The sequence below is a fragment of the Sitodiplosis mosellana genome, unplaced genomic scaffold (assembly GCF_009176505.1).
Source record: "Sitodiplosis mosellana isolate CC-2019 unplaced genomic scaffold, AAFC_SMos_1.0 Smas_scaffold_38, whole genome shotgun sequence".
In the NCBI taxonomy this organism is placed as follows: Eukaryota; Metazoa; Arthropoda; class Insecta; order Diptera; family Cecidomyiidae; genus Sitodiplosis; species Sitodiplosis mosellana.
The window spans coordinates 369,969-387,752 of record NW_022595280.1 but is presented as its reverse complement, the minus strand read 5'-3'; the positions used below and the strand labels follow the sequence as shown (position 1 = coordinate 387,752).

Genomic DNA, 17,784 nt, shown 5'->3' with positions numbered 1-17,784 from the left:
ATTCATCATGTTCAAATCTTGGATTTAATGGATTTGGATCGGTGACGATATATTGTTCACTACTTGGCCCGACAATAACGATTGAATCACCATTATACGCTCGAACATATTCAAGGAATGCCATTGACGTCGGTCGTTTTACTGATGAGCCACTCAAGCGAACCAGAACCACAGCCCACACTCAGAACACTTGTAATATGATTTTTGATTAAATGCCGCTTCAATCACTGTAAACACTCGTTAGTTGGCCATGCCCATAGGAACTTTGATCGTTCTTCGATGCTAAATAACTTCGCCGCTTCGATTATACCGTGCCAATCGTTTGCACTTGACAAACTCACAAGACACTCTTCTAGCGTTGTTGCCATTTTATGTACGGTGCGTGCAGCGCCCAACAGTTATTAATAAAATAATTTTTTGATCACTTCAGTTTAAAACTGACAGCACAATCTTCAACCAGACACTCTACGTGCAAATCGCAACTGAAACACACCGTTGTTTTATGAGTAATAACTATCCGCTTAACTCGAAGTTCATAAAACGTGAACATGACATTCATTTCAATTAGAGGTTCGTTGCCAAACACAAACATCCGCCTTATCGTTTTTTTTCTAATTCATCAAATCGAACGCAAACATTATTTACGATGCATTTCGAAAACGGCATAGTTTTATGCACAACGCTTAAGTGGTTCTGGCACTGGGCCAATCGTACGCTCGAGAAGAAACCACTAGGTATAACCAGCTTATAGAAAACAACGTCATCGATGTTTCGAGAAGTTTTTCATCAGTTTGTTGTTTGTTTGCTTTCATCATCAAAGTTGGTAGAGTGAACGTGAACCGTAGCATGTATCTGTCCTACTCCCAATAAAAACATCAACGAATTATAGAGGAAAAAAGAACTATTGCCACTTTTCCCAAATCATAAACATCCGATACGCAAAGACATAAATATAGAATTTAAAAAAGCGCGCGAAATAACATTTCCGTGATAAATCATGGCAGTGCTCATTTTGATCAATATGAAACGCGTACATCATGTTATTTTTGAAGGTGGTGCGTAAAAAAACGATACACTTGATCACACCGCCAATGTTTACAATAATCTGACCTAATTCGGCCGTGATATGCCCCGCAAAGAGAAAACACACCCAACCTTCATAGTTGTTTTTGTTGTAACAAAAAACAAAAGGAGTGTCGTGCAAAATTTGGGTCGTTGGATTTTTTTGCTCGCGATTCACTTACGAATTTTTTTATTCATAAAAACGAAGATGAACTAGAAAACTGTTTTCTGTGCGGTTTTTTTTTGTTCGTCTTAAATAATTGGCTAGATGAAATGGCTGTTTAGACATAATAAATCCTTTTGATGGTCTTCAATCGGTTTTTGTGTGACTTGTTTTTGTTTATTTCATGACTGTTTTCATACGCCACTTTTTTCACATGAGAACAATTTCGATTGCTACCGATGAGATATTGCTGATTTGTGCGTAATTTCGCGAAAAGCCATTTTTCAAATGGTTGAGTTCAATTCGTTTATGAAATGATGCAAGAAAGTTGTTAAACATGTGATATTCGGCGTGACTGAAAATGCGCGCTTGGAAAATGTTTGGAGTGGTGAATGTCACCAGAGTAAAATACTTGGAACACATAGATTGAATATTCGTCGCATATCCCATTAAAAAGTTAATTTGCTGTTTGACATCGTTCAATTTGTTATGTTTTATTGGTAATGGCACCACTCTCAAAATTGGCTCGCGATCACATCGTTTTTTATATTATTCTGCCGTAAATTTTGTGTGTGAGAATTAAAACGTAATTTTTGCCCATAAGAAAAATAAATAAAAATATTCGAGGTGATTTTGACCGATGACAAAGGAGAAAAAACGCAGAGAATATACTGCAGTCACCCAAATATGTTTGTATTCTATAAATGTGTGGATTAGTCATACTCCACAAATCGTTGAATGAATGAATTTGGCTCATATGCCGACAATAATTCAGATTGGCTCTTAAAATACATGCAAAACAAAGGCATAAACAAAGACAAAAACAAAAACATCATCTAATGCGCAAAAATGCGAATATCACGAAACAGCGACAGACATGAATTTTGGCAAAAAAGCAATGGTAAATTCTTTTGAAGCTGGGTGAAAATCAGAAAATGCACTTTAAAATAACATTCGAGCCAAAACGAAGCCGGCCAAAGAAATATTGTGATGACAATCTCATTCTGGACGATGTGCGGTGTCACCGTGTTGACGAGATGAATATTCTGAAAATGCGACGAAGTCCGAATTCCCGAGTTTGCAGGTTTACGTACGATGTATGCTCGGTGAGCCAGCCAACGGCCACCGATGTGAGTGAGAGAGCAAGTGTGTTTATTCGATTGGCCTAAAAATAAATCCACATAAAAAATATCGTATTGGCGGCGTACGATCTGTACTTTATTGAAGTTGTGGGCACGGCATACACTCCGTGACAAAACGTATAAATGCCAGATGGCTTGATACTCCGCCGATCAGTTTCAGTTGAAATTTCAAGCATCTAACACCGAAGTGAACGGAGTGACGTGAATTTTCTTTGTTCGGTTTTTTTTTGCGTGTGAATTTTCAGGGAAAACGAAAGTGAAAAACAGAAAGCATAGAAAAAATGGTTGCGAAAATCGATTTAATCAGTGAAGCTAGCCACAAGCATGCGGGCGAAGTTACAGCCTTGGCTTTTGACGGCGATCATTTGTACTCAGGCAGCGCAGATGGAGTTATTAATGTAAGAAAATTTATGGTGTTTCAACTTGTTAATGAAAAATGAAACATGTTCTGGAACTTACTAGAAACTTCATCGAATAATTATTTACTTTTGTGAAGTTCCGTTTTAATTTTATGGTTCATTTCATTCGTGATACTTCTATTTCTTCCTTAACTTTTTTTTTAAATTAAAATTCATTTTTTTTCTGATATCCTTCAGATGTGGTCAAAAGATTTGCAATTCAATCGCGAAATTCCAGTCCACAAAGATTTTGCAGTGCTCGCATTAGTAGCAAATAGCCATAAGCAACTTTATTCATGTGGACGTGATGGTAGTTTGCGGTATTTCCGCCGCCCATGGAGCCACGACAACAATGACATCCTTTTGCAAACGGTCCAGGATGATGTGACCGCACTTTATATTGCAAACGATGTTCTTTTCTCTGGCGACGATAAGGGTATCGTCACAAAATGGTACCACAATCAAGTCGGTGCACAATACAACGTAGCCGAAGAAGTGAAGAGCATGGCTGTCGAAGAAAATAATTTGTACACCGTTCGCGAAACAGATGTGCAAATCACTGATATCACTCCACACATGATGAGCCAAGTGACAAAAGGAGTAATTCCAGGGCGTGCCCCATTGATTTTGTTCGGAACCCAGAAGCCATTTATTCCTGACAGTGTACCAATGGGCCGTCGCGCATCATATGTACCAGAAATCATCAAGACCAAGAAATACGTCGTCTCTGCCACCCGTGACGGCAAAGGTATTGTCGTTAGCAACAACGGAACATTCAAAGTACTCGCCACTAAAGAGGTATGCATACTTACCGAACATATTTATATAGCGCTTTTTCAAGTGAAACTTTTATCTGAATCCTAAGTTTTTGTCAAGATTTTCTTTTGGAGTTTTTTCCCAATGATTTTTTTTGTTTTGTTTTTTTTCGGGAATAATTTGTCCAGTATTTTCAATAGAAATCCAACAATAAAAGAACTATACAAATTGAACGTATCTAATCAAATTGCTCATATTCCACTCACATTCCACAGAATGCCCACACAATGATCATCAACGTAATGTGCGAACTCGACGATTTCCTCATCACAGCTGGATTCGATGGCAAGGTCAAAAAATGGAAGGACTTGGAAACAAAACCAGTTCTCGTCGAAGAAATCGACACCGGCAAATGCATAAACGCTCTGATCGCTGGGCCGGAACAAAGCTCGTCGGTGTTTGTAGGTGATTCAGACGGATTTGTCAAGCGTTTGAAATTTAGTGCATAAGAATAGAAATCATACAGAAGCATATACCAGAGGTCATTTTTCTTACCTTGCTATAAATATACATAATTTTTTGTTCTTTTTCTATTTTTGTTGTTTTTGAGAATTTATTTGGAGGAAAAAACAAAATCGGTCTATGAATAGCAGCATAAGCGAGTGTGCGTGTGAGATCAAGCGCTGCGAAAAAGCAAAGTATTAACTATAATTTTTATGTTTTTTTCATGACACTCGCTGTGTAGCACTACATGTTCGTCGAAATTTTCGCTTCAGCTCTGTCAATGTCTTTTTTCCCGTAGGTTTCTTTTGCGGTCGTTGAATGAGCGAAATTTTTTAGATGATTTCTATTTTCCATAAATTGTTTTCATTATCACTTTCTCTCTATTCTATCTCCTTTCGATGTAAGTCTTAGAAAATATTTATTTCGTTTGTAGAATGAGATCAACAGATTATGGATATTATAGCCGTTTGGCAGAATATTTGTGTTCAGTATAATATTCAGGCAAACAACAACAACACACACAGTTGTTGCTGTATACTTTTTGTGTGAATATTAATATTTTCCAATAAGTGTTTAGAAGAAGAAAAAAAAGACGGAAAAAATATACAAGAAAGAAAGATGTGAACGGGACTCTTTTTTTTATCGTTGACTTTATTTTATTTTTGTTTTTCAAAATAGAACCCATTATGAATCATGCATATTGTATCAAACAAACAACAACCATCTCCACTGTTCGACATACGTATATATACGATATATGTTTGTGTGCCGACGCGATAAAAGATTTAACAATTTATTTGTTGAGCATGAATTTGATTACGACTTCGTTGAACTCGTCCGCATACCTCAAGTGGATGTTGTGTTTTCCGTTCGGAAATTCGAAATAACTGCTTGGGATGAAAAAGTGACAATTGATTAGAATATGAACACAGTTATGAGGTGAAGAGAATATGCGAACTCATGAAAAATGAACGAAAAGGAAGAGGAACCAAAAAAATAAAATGAGACAATTTACTCGGTTGATTTGATGTTTTCTCTCAAGAACGGCACATGTTGAGGTAATATCATTGGATCTTTGGCCCCGTGCACAATCAATGTCTTTGCAGTGATTTCGGCTAGATCGTTCTTACAAATATCACCATTGTTTTTGTCGTACAACTGTTTCATGCCATCAATCCATTCGGACCACAGCTGCGGAAAATATTCAACGCCGTACATTTTCTCCAACGGTTCACGCATCTTTGCTGACCATTTTGACACATCTCTAATACCTTTCAGAACGAAAACAAACAGTTGCTTATTTTGAAACGCAGAGATTAAACGAGTCTTTTTCGAATAGCGTTATAAACAACAAATCGAACATGTATGCATAGGATAATGTTTGGTATTGTTTCAAACAATCAATTCGTTTGACAGCGACGAGAAAATAAATAGAATCATTCTCTTAATATTGATATTTCAACATTGACAAACACTTTCGATTGTGTGGGAAAAAAATTACAAACGCTTTTTCTTTTTAGCAAAGAGTTTCTACGTACTTTCATAAATTTCGACTTCTTCGGGCAAAATGTGTGAGTTTGCACCCCAAATGACTAGTTTTTCAATAGATGCATTGAATTTAGCTGCCATTATGATGCCGGTAATACCACCGTCAGACCAACCCAGAATGGAATATTTCTGAAAATCAAGCGATTGCATCAAAGTATTTGCGACCGATGCATCGCGATGGAAAAAATCCAATGGAAATGTACGTTTTGGTGGTGTTGATTTGCCATAGCCTGGCGGATCCCATGCAATTATCGTATAATTTGGCAGTAATTTCGGTAATTGTTCAATTTGTGGCTTGAAATCGGTGAAAGCCGATCCCAATGCACCAGGCAATAGAATCACCGCATTCTCTCCATGACCACTGCGCACATAATTTATATTATACGTATTCTTATTGCAGTTCAGCTGAATCTGTTTCTCTTCAAACACCATTGATACGCTCGTTGTACTAAAATGGCGAATTGTTTTCGGATAATTTTTCACAAAACCAACGACACCGCGCAACATTTCCACCCAAAAAAATAATTTCCAAATGAATGCTCAAAAAATTGCAATCATAAAAATGCCGATTTCATCACGGAAAATAATTCGCCACTTGTAAATAGCCTCACTTCAGTAAAAAATTTATTCATTTCTACTGAGGCTATACAGCAAGCGCTTTGACATTTGTGTCATAATATTACGCATAGAAGAAATCGCCGTGTTTTCGAAATTGGGCTGTGTGAATTCTCATTATCTTGAATGTGCTAATTTTCCTACCGATACTTTTGTATGGTTCGCCGAATTACGATTCGGATTCCACCACAAAGTTTAAAAGATGCTGAATAGCCAATATTCATGTTGGGACCGAAAAGAACGTTGAATACATATTTCCGACACGGGATTTTTTCTCTCTCGCGTCATTTTCAATGGAACATTTTCATGTTAAAATTCGATATTTCGCCTGAAATATTGTCATCGCTGATATGATTTTTATGCGTTTTTTTCATTTTTCAGCAAATGAAAATGAATGCAACAATTATTGTTTACATGTTTGTTTGGCATTTTCAAGATTTTGTCCATTTTTTTTCATTTGAAATAAAATTCTGATTCTTAGGTAATTTCCATTAAGTTATGTGCGTTAGAGAGAGACAGCGACCACGAATATTGGAAGAAAAGAGATGGATATCAGCTAATTGCCAGCATCGCATCGAATTCCAACCAATTCCAGTTTCCAATGGAATGAGTTCGTGTGTGTCGCGCGGCGTCACCTAGTGTCGTTCAATGGTATGTGTGTCGTTCGTCGCACATTTGAACATCTGCTCCGTTTATACGACCAAATACCTACGAACAATAATTTTTCATTGGCAAAAATTTCATTATTCTTTTGAATGATTTGTTTCATATTGGTAAATGGAAACAACACAATTTTTTGATAAATTTCAATTTTTAGGTGAACAATTTCATAAAACTAACCAACCGAAATTCAAACGCGTAACGAGCAGATGTTTCGTTGAGTGTGCATTAGACGAACTCATTTTCCACACCAGCTGAACGAACGCGCGCACATCTGTCATCGGTCGTCGTCGTTGTCGGAGCCAAGCCAAACGAAGTGAGCGTATAGCTGGGGTAGAACAGTATAACGAGCATCATTCCAGTAACAGAGCTCGAAGTGTTAAAACGTATTTTTACGTAGCTCCGGTAGATACCAAAAAAAGCAAAAGAGAAATATTCTTTCATTTCTCAGTTTGAGTGTTTGTGACATAGGACCGCATTGAAGCTACAAATTAAACAAGGTAAATACAAATTATTCAATATTTTCTTTTGCCTTTCTCTTGTAAATCGATAGATTTTTGCGTAAATTCTTTTTGCGGAAAAAAAATCCAAATTTTTTTTTTCGTCTGGTCCATTTCGTTGTGCGGTATTTCGAAATTATAGTAGTTTGTTGAATTTTTCTGTTCGAGGCGAAACGGCCGCCATCTTTGTTCGACGCGCTTTCTATTTCGTCGTTTGCTTGAATTTACGTAGTTTTCGAAAAAATGGCGATACGAATTCAATTTTATAAACAAAAACAATTTTTCCATTACAAACAAACTGGATTTTTCGCGCTTTTTTTCGAAATTTTTATTTTTTTCGGATTTTTCTTTCCACAATACCGTACATTTGAATATGGCGTCCATCACAAGTCTAAGCCGTTGTACTAAATCTTTCTGAACACATTTTTCAACGTTTTTTTCCTTCTGTCTCTATTCAGCAACGTTTTTATTACTTCTATAAATAATTAAAAGACCGTAAAAAAATCATTTGGGCATGCAATGTAATTTTTCAAAAAGAATAAATTTTCGCTAGAATATTCTTCGTCGTTTCAATAATTCGGTTGCATGAAGTTAATGAGCGAAAAAGAAATAGCATAAACGGTAAAAATTGCCTCATGCATCGCAGTCGTTCGTTCATACAGAACGATGCTATGCACAGCGTTGCTGTGGATAAGGGGCTTGTGTGTGCAGTAGGCACAGCATATATAAACTCGGTGTGTACAGTCATCACACCGCTATAGATAGCGGTCGGGCACTGAGTTGCCGCCATTTTTGCGTATTATATCCATACTTTTTTGTGATACATATAAGACTACAGCAGCAAAGCATCGCAAGCATAGCGTCGCTTCAGTCACACCGCACACTGATTGCACTCAATTTTCCATGTAAAAACTTGTTCGCTGCAAATACGCGCATGCTTTTTCGTATCGATTTGAGAAATATTTTATGAGTTTTTTTTGTGCTTTTTTTTTAATTTTTCCGATTTTTTTTTCTGTTGTTTTCCGAATAGTAATCCGAGCAAAAGAAAGCACCGTTCAACATGGCGGACGGGGAAGAGGAGCAGTTCTCCTTGTGTTGGAACAATTACAACACGAATTTATCTACCGGTTTTCATGAATCGCTACTCAAAGGCGATTTGGTCGATGTGACACTGGCGGCCGAAGGGCACTTGGTGAAAGCGCATCGCTTGGTCTTGTCAGTATGCTCGCCATACTTTCAAAAGATGTTCACACAAATGCCAGCCAATCAGCACGCATTTGGTAAGTTTCATTCAATTTGTCGAGTTCTTTTTTAAATTCTTGAAATTTTTTCTTAGAAAAAGTTCAATTTTTCTTTTGTTCAAATGACCGAATTCAATCGCATTTTTCTAATAAAATTGTTCGCATTTTTCCGTTGTTTTTCTCTGAAAACAGTATTCCTCAAAGACGTTCCACACGCTGCATTGAAGGACTTGATTCAATTCATGTACTGCGGCGAAGTGAATGTGAAACAAGACGCCTTGCCAACATTCATCAGCACCGCTGAAGCGTTGCAAATCAAAGGTCTCACAGAAAATGGTGATTCACAGTCGGTACCAGCGTCGCAAACGCCATCCACACAGACGCACGTACCAATCAAAGCTACCTCGACACCTGCCAACGTTGTACAAACACAACGGCCGCGTACCGTGCAACAGCGAAACGTGAATCGAACGGCATCGTACAAATTGGACTCGGAGGATAGTAGCGACGACAAAGCTACTACCGTCGTTGTTCAACAAACACAAAAACGTGTCTTACCCCGAGCTGGTGCACCGGTTCCAACATCAGCCAAACGCCTGAAAACCATATCAGCCGATCCGCTCGAACAACCGGAAACCCCAACACGATCGACCGTTGGCCAATCGAGCAGCGTGCAACAAGGTCCATCCGCACAAATCGTTCAAGTCACATCGGCGGCTGATGTTGGCAAAAACGTTGGCGAACCGGAATTCATTGATCTACCCATCGAAACTGTACCCACCAAGGCTGAACCAGACTATGGCGACGAAGGCGAAATGGAAGAGGCTGGCGACACGGAAGCGACTTATGTTGAAGACGAATCTTACGGTGATATGAAATACGACGAAAGCTACTTCACGGAAAGCGAGGAAACGGGCAAAGGCGCATCAGCATCTGGTTTTGGCGAATCATACACGGAAGGCGATACATCGGCAAACGAGGCACAAGGTTAGTAAAAAATATTCAACACATTACCAACGCGACTGAAGATCTGATGCTCATTGAAAAACATTGTGGTTAGCCATTTAGCTATTGATATGACACAAAATTCGCTCTTTGTTTCGAGTACTGTTTTACATGTTTAAGTCCAATTGAGAAGAAAAAACGAGTCATATTACCATCGATTACATTGCCACCAACCAAACACTGCGACCAGCCTTCGGCTGCTTACGACAAATAGTTACAGTGGAATTACTTTGCAAATGTGTCATTATTAATTGAGAGACAAAAAAAATCTAGTTTTCCATTTTCATGTTTCAACTAACTTTTTTTTGTTGTAACGTAACGTAAATTTTCTACCATTTGTGCATTGAATTCAAATTTGATTTTGTGCTCGAATTAACTTAAATTACCAAGTGATTTGATTTGATAAAAAAAAATAAGAGTGTGTTTGTGGTTGCTTCTTTGGATGGACTGCGATGAAGACAGGCTACTACTGAGAGCGAGACAAATACTGAGAGAAAGGGATAGAATTGATTAAACTGCGTATTTAACGTCGTATATTCAGGTATGAGTAAACTGTAGCAGTTTTACTCGAAGCAATGTTCAGATTTTGTCGTCCGCGTGCGATTTTTTTTCTTTTCAAAACACTCGTTCGATTTTGCCGAACAAATCGAATTCGAAAAATAATGCTCGGTTCTGAATAAACACGGTCGTTTCTCGAAATGGTTCGATTCTCGCACAAAACCAATTAATGAATTGAAAATGCATACATTTTTTTTATTGTGAATTGAATACCCATGAAAGCAATTTGATCTATTGAACCATTTCTGAGGCTTTTATTTTTGGCTATTAAAGCCCATACTGCGCTGCACCATGTCCATTTCAATGAGTTGATCTTTGTCCATTTTTCTAGGCCAATATCATTCCGTTTGGAGAAAAAACACAATGCATAAGTGTCTCTTAACTTGATTTTCATTAGTTCCATGTGATTTCGAACACATTGCAATCATATTGCCCTTAAATGTCAACAAAAAAATCACCCACACTTGCATTGTTTTAGTTCTCTGAAATTGTGATGCTATTGAATAAGGTATGAGCTAGACTGATTCTATATTATATATATTCTGATGGTATACCTATATTAATTTAACCTCCCTTGAACCCCACAAACCAAATATCGATGAATGCAAAAAACATAGGAATTGGCGAGAGTTTCTAATGTTTTTCGTATTCTGTCTCTCTTTTTATCATTTAATTATTTCCCTGTCGGCCTCTTGTCGGCTCCCCCACAATTTTTTGATTCTCTTCCATTTTATTTTTAAAATCAATCTTTTATTTTTCGACCTTTTTATCGCGAACTTTTTTGTTTATCGTATTTTTCGGGTCTTCCAAAAAATTTTACATTCTTTTTTCATTCGTTAACATTTTCGCGATATTTTAAATTACCGTTTGTCCGCGTATTTGAACCAATTTGGCTTTTTTATTTCAACTGTTGTGCTTTGAGTTAATGCTGGAATTATTCTTGCAAGTATCATAGTTTCATCCGTGGTACTTTGATGTTTTATAAGGATTCTTCTGGTTTTGATTTGAGTGCTTTTTCAAAATTATTCAAAAAAAAAAGTGTTGTGAAGTGAAAAAAATGAGACGAAGAGGAAGACGAGCCTCCCCGAAGCGATGATCGAAAGCGAAGTCGTTTTTTAAATAATTCGATTTGGCAATGAGCACCACCGTGATGGACGACTCTTTGGACTCTGGTACATGAGGGTTTTTCGGTTAAATTGTTAGCAATCCGCTCAACATTTTGGTAAATTCGACTCATTGAGTTGATAACCTGGTACGGTGGGTATGAACAGATTACTCTTTTTTGCAATTATATAAACATTATTTCCCACAATCGGGATTTTCTTGAATCGTAAGTTCGGGAAAATCAAACAGGTTTCTCTCGATGCTTCGGACTGAAGCGATGGTTACTTGCAAGGTAAAGGTTAAAAGTATGTGCAACAATCAACTTTTCTACATTCAACTCAAGCTTCACAACATTTTGTTTTTGTTTAGTTCCACTTAAATTCAGTTCAATCATTCAATTCATATTTGCAATCAACCATTTTTCTCAGTTAAACCATACATTTTTGATTTAAATTAGCATTGTTTATTCAACATTTTGTCACTTATCATTCCATGCCTTAATATTTTAATTATTTTTCGAGAACAAAAATATTATTTACAATGTTGATGAATGTAATTTCCTTACTGATTTGATAGTTTCCATTGACCTTTTTGTTCGATAACACTTATGACGACAACGTAGTTTAATCGCAATCTCGAGTCTCAAACATAATTGAGTCAATTTCATCATAAACATAGTTTCAAATTGAGTCATAACTTGAGCCATTTTCAATTCATTTTTCAAAACATATCTGTTCACCCACTTTGAACTCAAACTTCGATTCAAGGCTAACTGTCATGACACATATTTCTTCAAGTTTTCCAAGTTCTTCCATTTTTATCTTCTTACTTTGAATCATTTTGGTATCAATCCGGTTCTATTTCATTTTAAACATCAACAACCTTCGCACCAAACCTAAATCTCCACAAGAATCTCTATAATGATTCAATTCCATACGTGATATTCAATGCACTTCTGAACATGTTACCGCAGAGCATAACAAGTCTGAACATGTCGTATCGTATCATTTTCGCGTAAGCATTGCAATCTGCGTCTTTCTTCGAATTCACTTCATGGAGTCATTTCATTTTTTTGTTGATGTGTTTTGTTATTAATATCCTTATTTCGATTATTGTGTGCAGCACACAGCGTGCTTCTGATCGAAACATTTCAAGTAAAAAGCGCTACTATCAACGAGAAACAAAGTGTGCATAGATTTTTTTCAAATTTTTTTTTTCATTCAATCAATCGCGGAATACAATTGCAATAAAATAAATAGAATTGGTTGTTTGCAAAATTGTTCTGTTTGATGTCCGATGATTTTAGTTTGAGGCCAATCTTTTTACGCACTTTCTTGATTTAATTTCCTCTTTTGCTTCAGTCTTTATTTGAAGTTTTGCTTTTAACGTTCAATTTTAGTCACTGTTCCTCTGTTTAACGTAAACGTAATCACTCCTTAATGTTCTATTGTTTGTAAATCTCAGTTACTCTCATTATTTGCTATGCATTTCGAGAATGCTTATTGCTTTCCATCCTAACGTCAAGTTCAATAGTTTTCTTTTTCATTTTTGCACACTGTTCTGTTATTGAAATAGTTGTCTGTTCATAAAATGTGTTGTTGTTGTTTTGGTTAATGATCCTTTAAATAAGGGCTATGTTAGATAGATTTTTCGGTTGAACATTAACCGTTGAGGTGACAGTCTCTCAAAGAGAATATTCAGGCATTCAAATAAGAGTTTGTTAAAGTTGTGTGTGAATTGTTTGATGTGAATTGGTGCATTACATGTTTCACCCTAAAAATCCTATGTAGAAACTTATTTCAAAAGAACTAGATTGTTTAAACTTAATAGAAGCTAGAGTAGAGCTGTGATATTGAAGCTTCCGTATTCCTATTTCAAAGTTCAGTTTATCTTTGTCCAGTAAGATTTTCCTCAGTTGATATATTTATCCAACGGTTTTACTTCCAAAAAGAATTCATTAGTTGCAGTTAGAAATTCGGCGAGATGGAGATTGAAGCTACTGAATTTCCTTGAGCTTAGATTGCGAAGTGAGATTTTTTGAGGCATTTCCTATAAGTAATAAAAATGTCAAGTGCATTGCTAGCTTGTACTTGTTCATTTATATCGCTTGGAGATCCTCGGCGAATTATCTATTTGGATCGTAGCTTTCATACGAATTTTTTAGTAAAACTATTTTTCATCTGTCAAAATAGGCTTTGTTTCCTCCAATCTGAAGTCTCCACAGTATTATTTTGATTTTCTTTTCTTTTGTTTTATTTTGAACTATAATAGTAGACCGAATAACATACTTTCTCTTAAATTTTTTTAAAAAATGATGTTCTCTTGAGTAAAACGCTGCAAATGTAACACGATTTTTTCTTCAATTGGATTTATCATCATAACACAGCCAAATCACCTTTTCTTGACCTCTTTGAACTTGATTTTCCTTTAAACTTAATTTTTCCTCCAAACTCATTGAATATTCCTTATAGTTTTAAGCTAATTTGGGTCATAGATGATATTGAGTTAGACTCAAAAAAGTACCTCAAAATATGTAAAACATATCCTTTGCACCGAAAAAAAATCTTTACCTAAAATTTCGTATACTATCATAAGTATTTATTATTGGAACCAAAAAAAAACTCATTGAAAATGATGAATAAAGAAAACCAACTCGGAAGAATTGAAATAGAAAACCCGCTTGTTTCATTTGTTATGTTCAAATTGATGCTCTTGTCACTGTCCACCTTCGAAACGATTGAAAATTGTCGATCGATTTTTGTTTTTCATATGAATACTTCATGTTTGATCTTTGCCAATCTCTAGCTAAACAAAAAAAAATCACAACAACAACAACAACGGTTTGAAAAATCTAAGAGAAACTATTATATCAGTTTTCGCCCTCTTTCTCTCTCTCCCTCTCTCGCACAGGCAACAAAGTATTTTATATCCGAAGTCAGAAGAAAAATGCTCAGCTCGTCTATGAGGGCTACATCTATAATAAGAAACAAACACAAGCCAACGGTCATACGACGTGGCGTTGTTGTGAAATGGCGAAAAATCGTTGCCGGGCGGTGTGCATAACACGAGATAGTAAATTGGTGCATGCTCGCCGTCACCATGATCATCCGGCGCACTGGAGCCGCTTTAGCAATCGAGAGCTCTACTCAACCGAACATGATATTGACGTAAACGGTGAAGTGTATACAATAACCCAATCAGCCGACAACAAAACGGTTTTGGTTGAATTCTAAAGCCGACACACATAAAGGGTTGATTTTGTAAACTAGCCAAATCTAAATATAACTTATTTAAACTAAAACCGATTGCAATTGTCTTGTACTTTTTAAGTATAAAATTCCATTTTTTTTTTATTTGGACTAAAAACAAAGAAACATCGAAAATAAAATCAAATCAATTGAAATTGCTGAATGCAAAGAGAAAAAAAATAACTGATTTTGTTTCATTGTAAATAACATCGTCCGTAATATTTATTTAAAAAAAAACACCAAAGTTAGCAACCAAAAATTGATGATAGAAAAAAATGCGATTTGTGAATCTTTTAGAAATCGGTCATATGTTCATCGTAAGTCGTAAGGGTGGCGTTCATCTGGTGCACAATAATTACGTATATCGATCGAATTTGCGACGACAAGGCCGTGAATTGAACAAAATTTACTGGGAATGCATTTACAATAGATCAACAAAATGCCGTGGCCGTCTAAAGAGTATCGGTGACGATCTCATTGTTACAAATGGTATCTATTCATTCACAAACTGAACACACCACTTCCATCAAACACACAATTCACTCACACAATTATTTTGTTTCTTTCTTTTTCTGTTCTTCTACTTTCTTTCGTTTTATCTATGGATAAAAAAAATCAGTGGAACACAATCACGAAGAAGATATCAGTCGGGTGGAAGCTGCACAGCAAGCCGGCTGCTTGATTTACAGATCAATTAGTTCGATCGGAGCCAAAATGGAGAAATTTCCCTTCGATTGTACTATGATCGAAGAGAATAAATACCTGTAAATTGTGTCAGGGTTCGCTTAGTTTTAATAATGTTTCAAACAACACAAAATAAAAGTATTGTTAGATAAATATAGACTGTAATGTTTTGTAATAATGATTTTAAGCACGAACAAAATTGATCATATCCACAACTGAATGGAATATCCAGCTAAAAAAAGGACTAAAGAATTTTTTTGTTGTTTTCTGTTTGGTTACTTGATTGATCTGTAGATGCAGTAATACGTAGAGACGCCAAAAACCAACGTGACATTCTCTTCTATCAGAAAAGCAGCCGAGGACACCTTATATTGAATCACAATGGATTCCCATTCACATTGAACCGACAACGCGGCGATAAAAAGTATTGGGAATGCATTAAGAGACGTGCAAAGGCGATCAATTGCAAATCTCGCATTGTTACGTCCGGATTGAATTTGAAGTGCATTACTGCTGACCATAATCATACATAGATTTAGGTGTAATCAATACAACCCCGATTTACAAAAAAGAGGTTGAAATATTATCACGAAAAATAGAAATAAAAAAATCAAGAAGAATTTCGACAAAAACTCAATTCAATTAAAAGAAAACTGTAAATAAAAATCAAATTCACCAAACAAATAAAACAAAAATGCTTTCACATTTTAAACTCTCCCGTACATTTGCCCTTTGCCGTATTTTGTGTACGATTTCTGATTATCAATTTTATTTCTGAATTTTTGGTCCGAATAGTGTATGAAATCAAACCACGCTATCTGAAAACACCATGGGCAACACCGTGTTTAGTGGTCAACGATTACATGTACAATTGTCACAGCAATCGAGGAAACCGAGGCTATTGGAGGTGAGTGTCGTCTGGAGGAATAATCAATTTTCAACGATTTATTTAGAAATTGCCTATCAAAATAGCAAATTTCTATCGATTCAATTCAACAATTAATACTTATTCGATTCCATTTTCAGATGTCACAATTACTCCAAGAAAAAAGTCGAAGACAGATGTCGAGCTCGCTGTGTCTTAGTGAATGGCATGGTAAAATCACTAACTGGTGGTCCACACAATCATCCGCCGCACACCGAAAAGATCATCAAAATACAAAAACGTTCAGAACCAATGGAAAGCCCAATGGAATATTGGGCACTGGAGAATTTTTCCGACGTCGAAATTGCGGACGATGACATTTTGGATACAAAAGAGACTTATAGATATAGTTAAACATTAGGGGCTGATATATTTTTTTCAAAAATCAATCTCTCATTGATTGTAAATTATTATGAATAGCCGTATACCAATAAAGAAAATAATCCTGAATTCTTTTTATAGAAGAAAGAAAAAACAATAACAAGATTAATTGGTTTGTGTTGCTTTTTGGAAATGGTTTCGATTTCAATTTTTGGATGATTTTGGATTTAATTGAGTGCGTATGTAATTTTCTATTTTACAGGCAATAACGCAGCGGTGGTGAAGAGTGTAGTTGAACCGACACAAACAAATCTATTGGACATTCCATACGATCCGTCTGTGAAATCAGAGATGCTGTCATTTATGCGGAGTCAACGTGGAGCACCGTTTCTAGTACAAGCCGGTTATATATACCGATGCGAACGAAACAATGGCCAACGCACGTATTGGCTGTGCACAAAATATAAGTGCAAAGTGAAGAAATGTAATGGGCGTCTCATATGCCAGGGCAATGATATCGTCAAAGCAACATCACACAATCATGACCGAGATCTAACACGCATGGATCGCACTGTCATCGAATATCACAATATGTCCGGTCCAAATGTTGAAGAATTTTTAAGTAGCTACAAAAAATAAATTCAATCACAATTTCTATTCTGATTCAATCAAAAAAAAAGTCCAAAGAAAAATGAAATAAAGTTGAAACGTAATTTTTTTTTCTACAAATCTCAACCGATTTTTCTCATTGTTAAACTAAAATTCTTTTTTTTTGCTGTGTGCGATTAACATTTAATTTGGATTCTTCTTTGCATTTTCAAGGTGTGCACGAGAATCTGGACTTCATTTATAGTCAACGTGGCCGGCCATTGATCGTTGTCGATGGGTATTTGTATCGAAAGAATCGCGGCGCATACTGGCGTTGTATTCGTTGTACTAAATACCGATGCAAATCACGTTTGATTCTACGGCCTGATCGTGATCCAGTTTGTATCGAGAAACACTCACATGGACCGGAAAAGGAAAAAATCGAATGGGGACGAAAGATTCGATCGAACGTGGTTTTTGAATCACCAACATCAGCCGAAGAAACAGACTCTCGTCAATCGCCAATGAAAAAGGTTTTGTTCTTACCAAGATCACCTCATTTCGATGCCGACACTGATGCAACCGATAATTGAGCCTTTATTGTAATTACAACGAATCGTTGATAAAAAAAAGACATTTTTAAAATAAAACAAAAAAAAAACCTGTAAATTGAAACTCGACCGTCTTTCAATCGAATATTGTTTGCTTTCAGTAAAAATAAAAATGTATCAGCGAAGATTCATTCGTTCCCTTTCGATTTTA

At 36.2% G+C, this 17,784-nt stretch overlaps 3 protein-coding genes across 34 annotated transcripts in view; 2 read left to right on the top strand and 1 right to left on the bottom strand.

The window, feature by feature from the left end:
• Positions 1–793: 793 nt before the first annotated feature.
• LOC129569544 (uncharacterized) lies at positions 794–4,650 on the top strand. The gene is made up of 3 exons (XM_055448461.1): positions 794–2,765; positions 2,964–3,563; positions 3,797–4,650. The coding sequence occupies exons 1-3, from the start codon at positions 2,649–2,651 to the stop codon at positions 4,028–4,030; spliced, it is 951 nt and encodes a 316-aa protein (XP_055304436.1). The 5' UTR covers positions 794–2,648; the 3' UTR covers positions 4,031–4,650.
• Positions 4,651–4,656: 6 nt separating this feature from the next.
• Positions 4,657–6,243, bottom strand: LOC129569546 (valacyclovir hydrolase). The gene is made up of 3 exons (XM_055448463.1): positions 5,564–6,243; positions 5,041–5,296; positions 4,657–4,912 (listed from the first exon to the last, which is right to left on the bottom strand). Exons 1-3 carry the CDS (start codon positions 6,078–6,080, stop codon positions 4,819–4,821), a joined length of 867 nt encoding a protein of 288 aa, XP_055304438.1. The 5' UTR covers positions 6,081–6,243; the 3' UTR covers positions 4,657–4,818.
• An 878-nt stretch (positions 6,244–7,121) lies between these two features.
• LOC129569538 (modifier of mdg4-like) overlaps positions 7,122–17,784 on the top strand; it is a 72,452-nt gene continuing 61,789 nt past the window's right edge. For 28 of the 32 annotated variants that reach the window (XR_008688053.1, XR_008688054.1, XR_008688052.1 and 25 more), the window contains exons 1-3: positions 7,122–7,348; positions 8,379–8,628; positions 8,782–9,576. Coding sequence is in view for 28 of the 32 variants with exons in the window: in XM_055448447.1 (XP_055304422.1) it covers positions 8,409–8,628; positions 8,782–9,576 (1,015 nt within the window). In the remaining 4 variants the exon portion in view is untranslated. Of the gene's footprint in view, positions 7,349–8,378; positions 8,629–8,781; positions 9,577–14,801; positions 14,994–15,123; positions 15,269–15,482; positions 15,514–15,983; positions 16,096–16,214; positions 16,604–16,696; positions 17,057–17,256; positions 17,714–17,784 lie in introns of those variants that run through there. The other 4 variants (XM_055448435.1, XM_055448422.1, XM_055448433.1 and 1 more) reach the window with 4 other exon arrangements.

Excerpts from the sequence above, each read along its gene's own strand:
- LOC129569544 (XM_055448461.1), top strand. The coding sequence starts at position 2,649 with ATGGTTGCGAAAATCGATTTAATCAGTGAAGCTAGCCACAAGCATGCG. Across the intron at positions 2,766-2,963 it reads GCGCAGATGGAGTTATTAAT|ATGTGGTCAAAAGATTTGCA; the intron begins GTAAGAAAATTT and ends GATATCCTTCAG. Across the intron at positions 3,564-3,796 it reads AAGTACTCGCCACTAAAGAG|AATGCCCACACAATGATCAT; the intron begins GTATGCATACTT and ends CACATTCCACAG.
- LOC129569546 (XM_055448463.1), bottom strand. The coding sequence starts at position 6,080 with ATGTTGCGCGGTGTCGTTGGTTTTGTGAAAAATTATCCGAAAACAATT. Across the intron at positions 5,297-5,563 it reads AGAAGTCGAAATTTATGAAA|GTATTAGAGATGTGTCAAAA; the intron begins GTACGTAGAAAC and ends TCGTTCTGAAAG. Across the intron at positions 4,913-5,040 it reads GAAAACATCAAATCAACCGA|TTATTTCGAATTTCCGAACG; the intron begins GTAAATTGTCTC and ends CATCCCAAGCAG.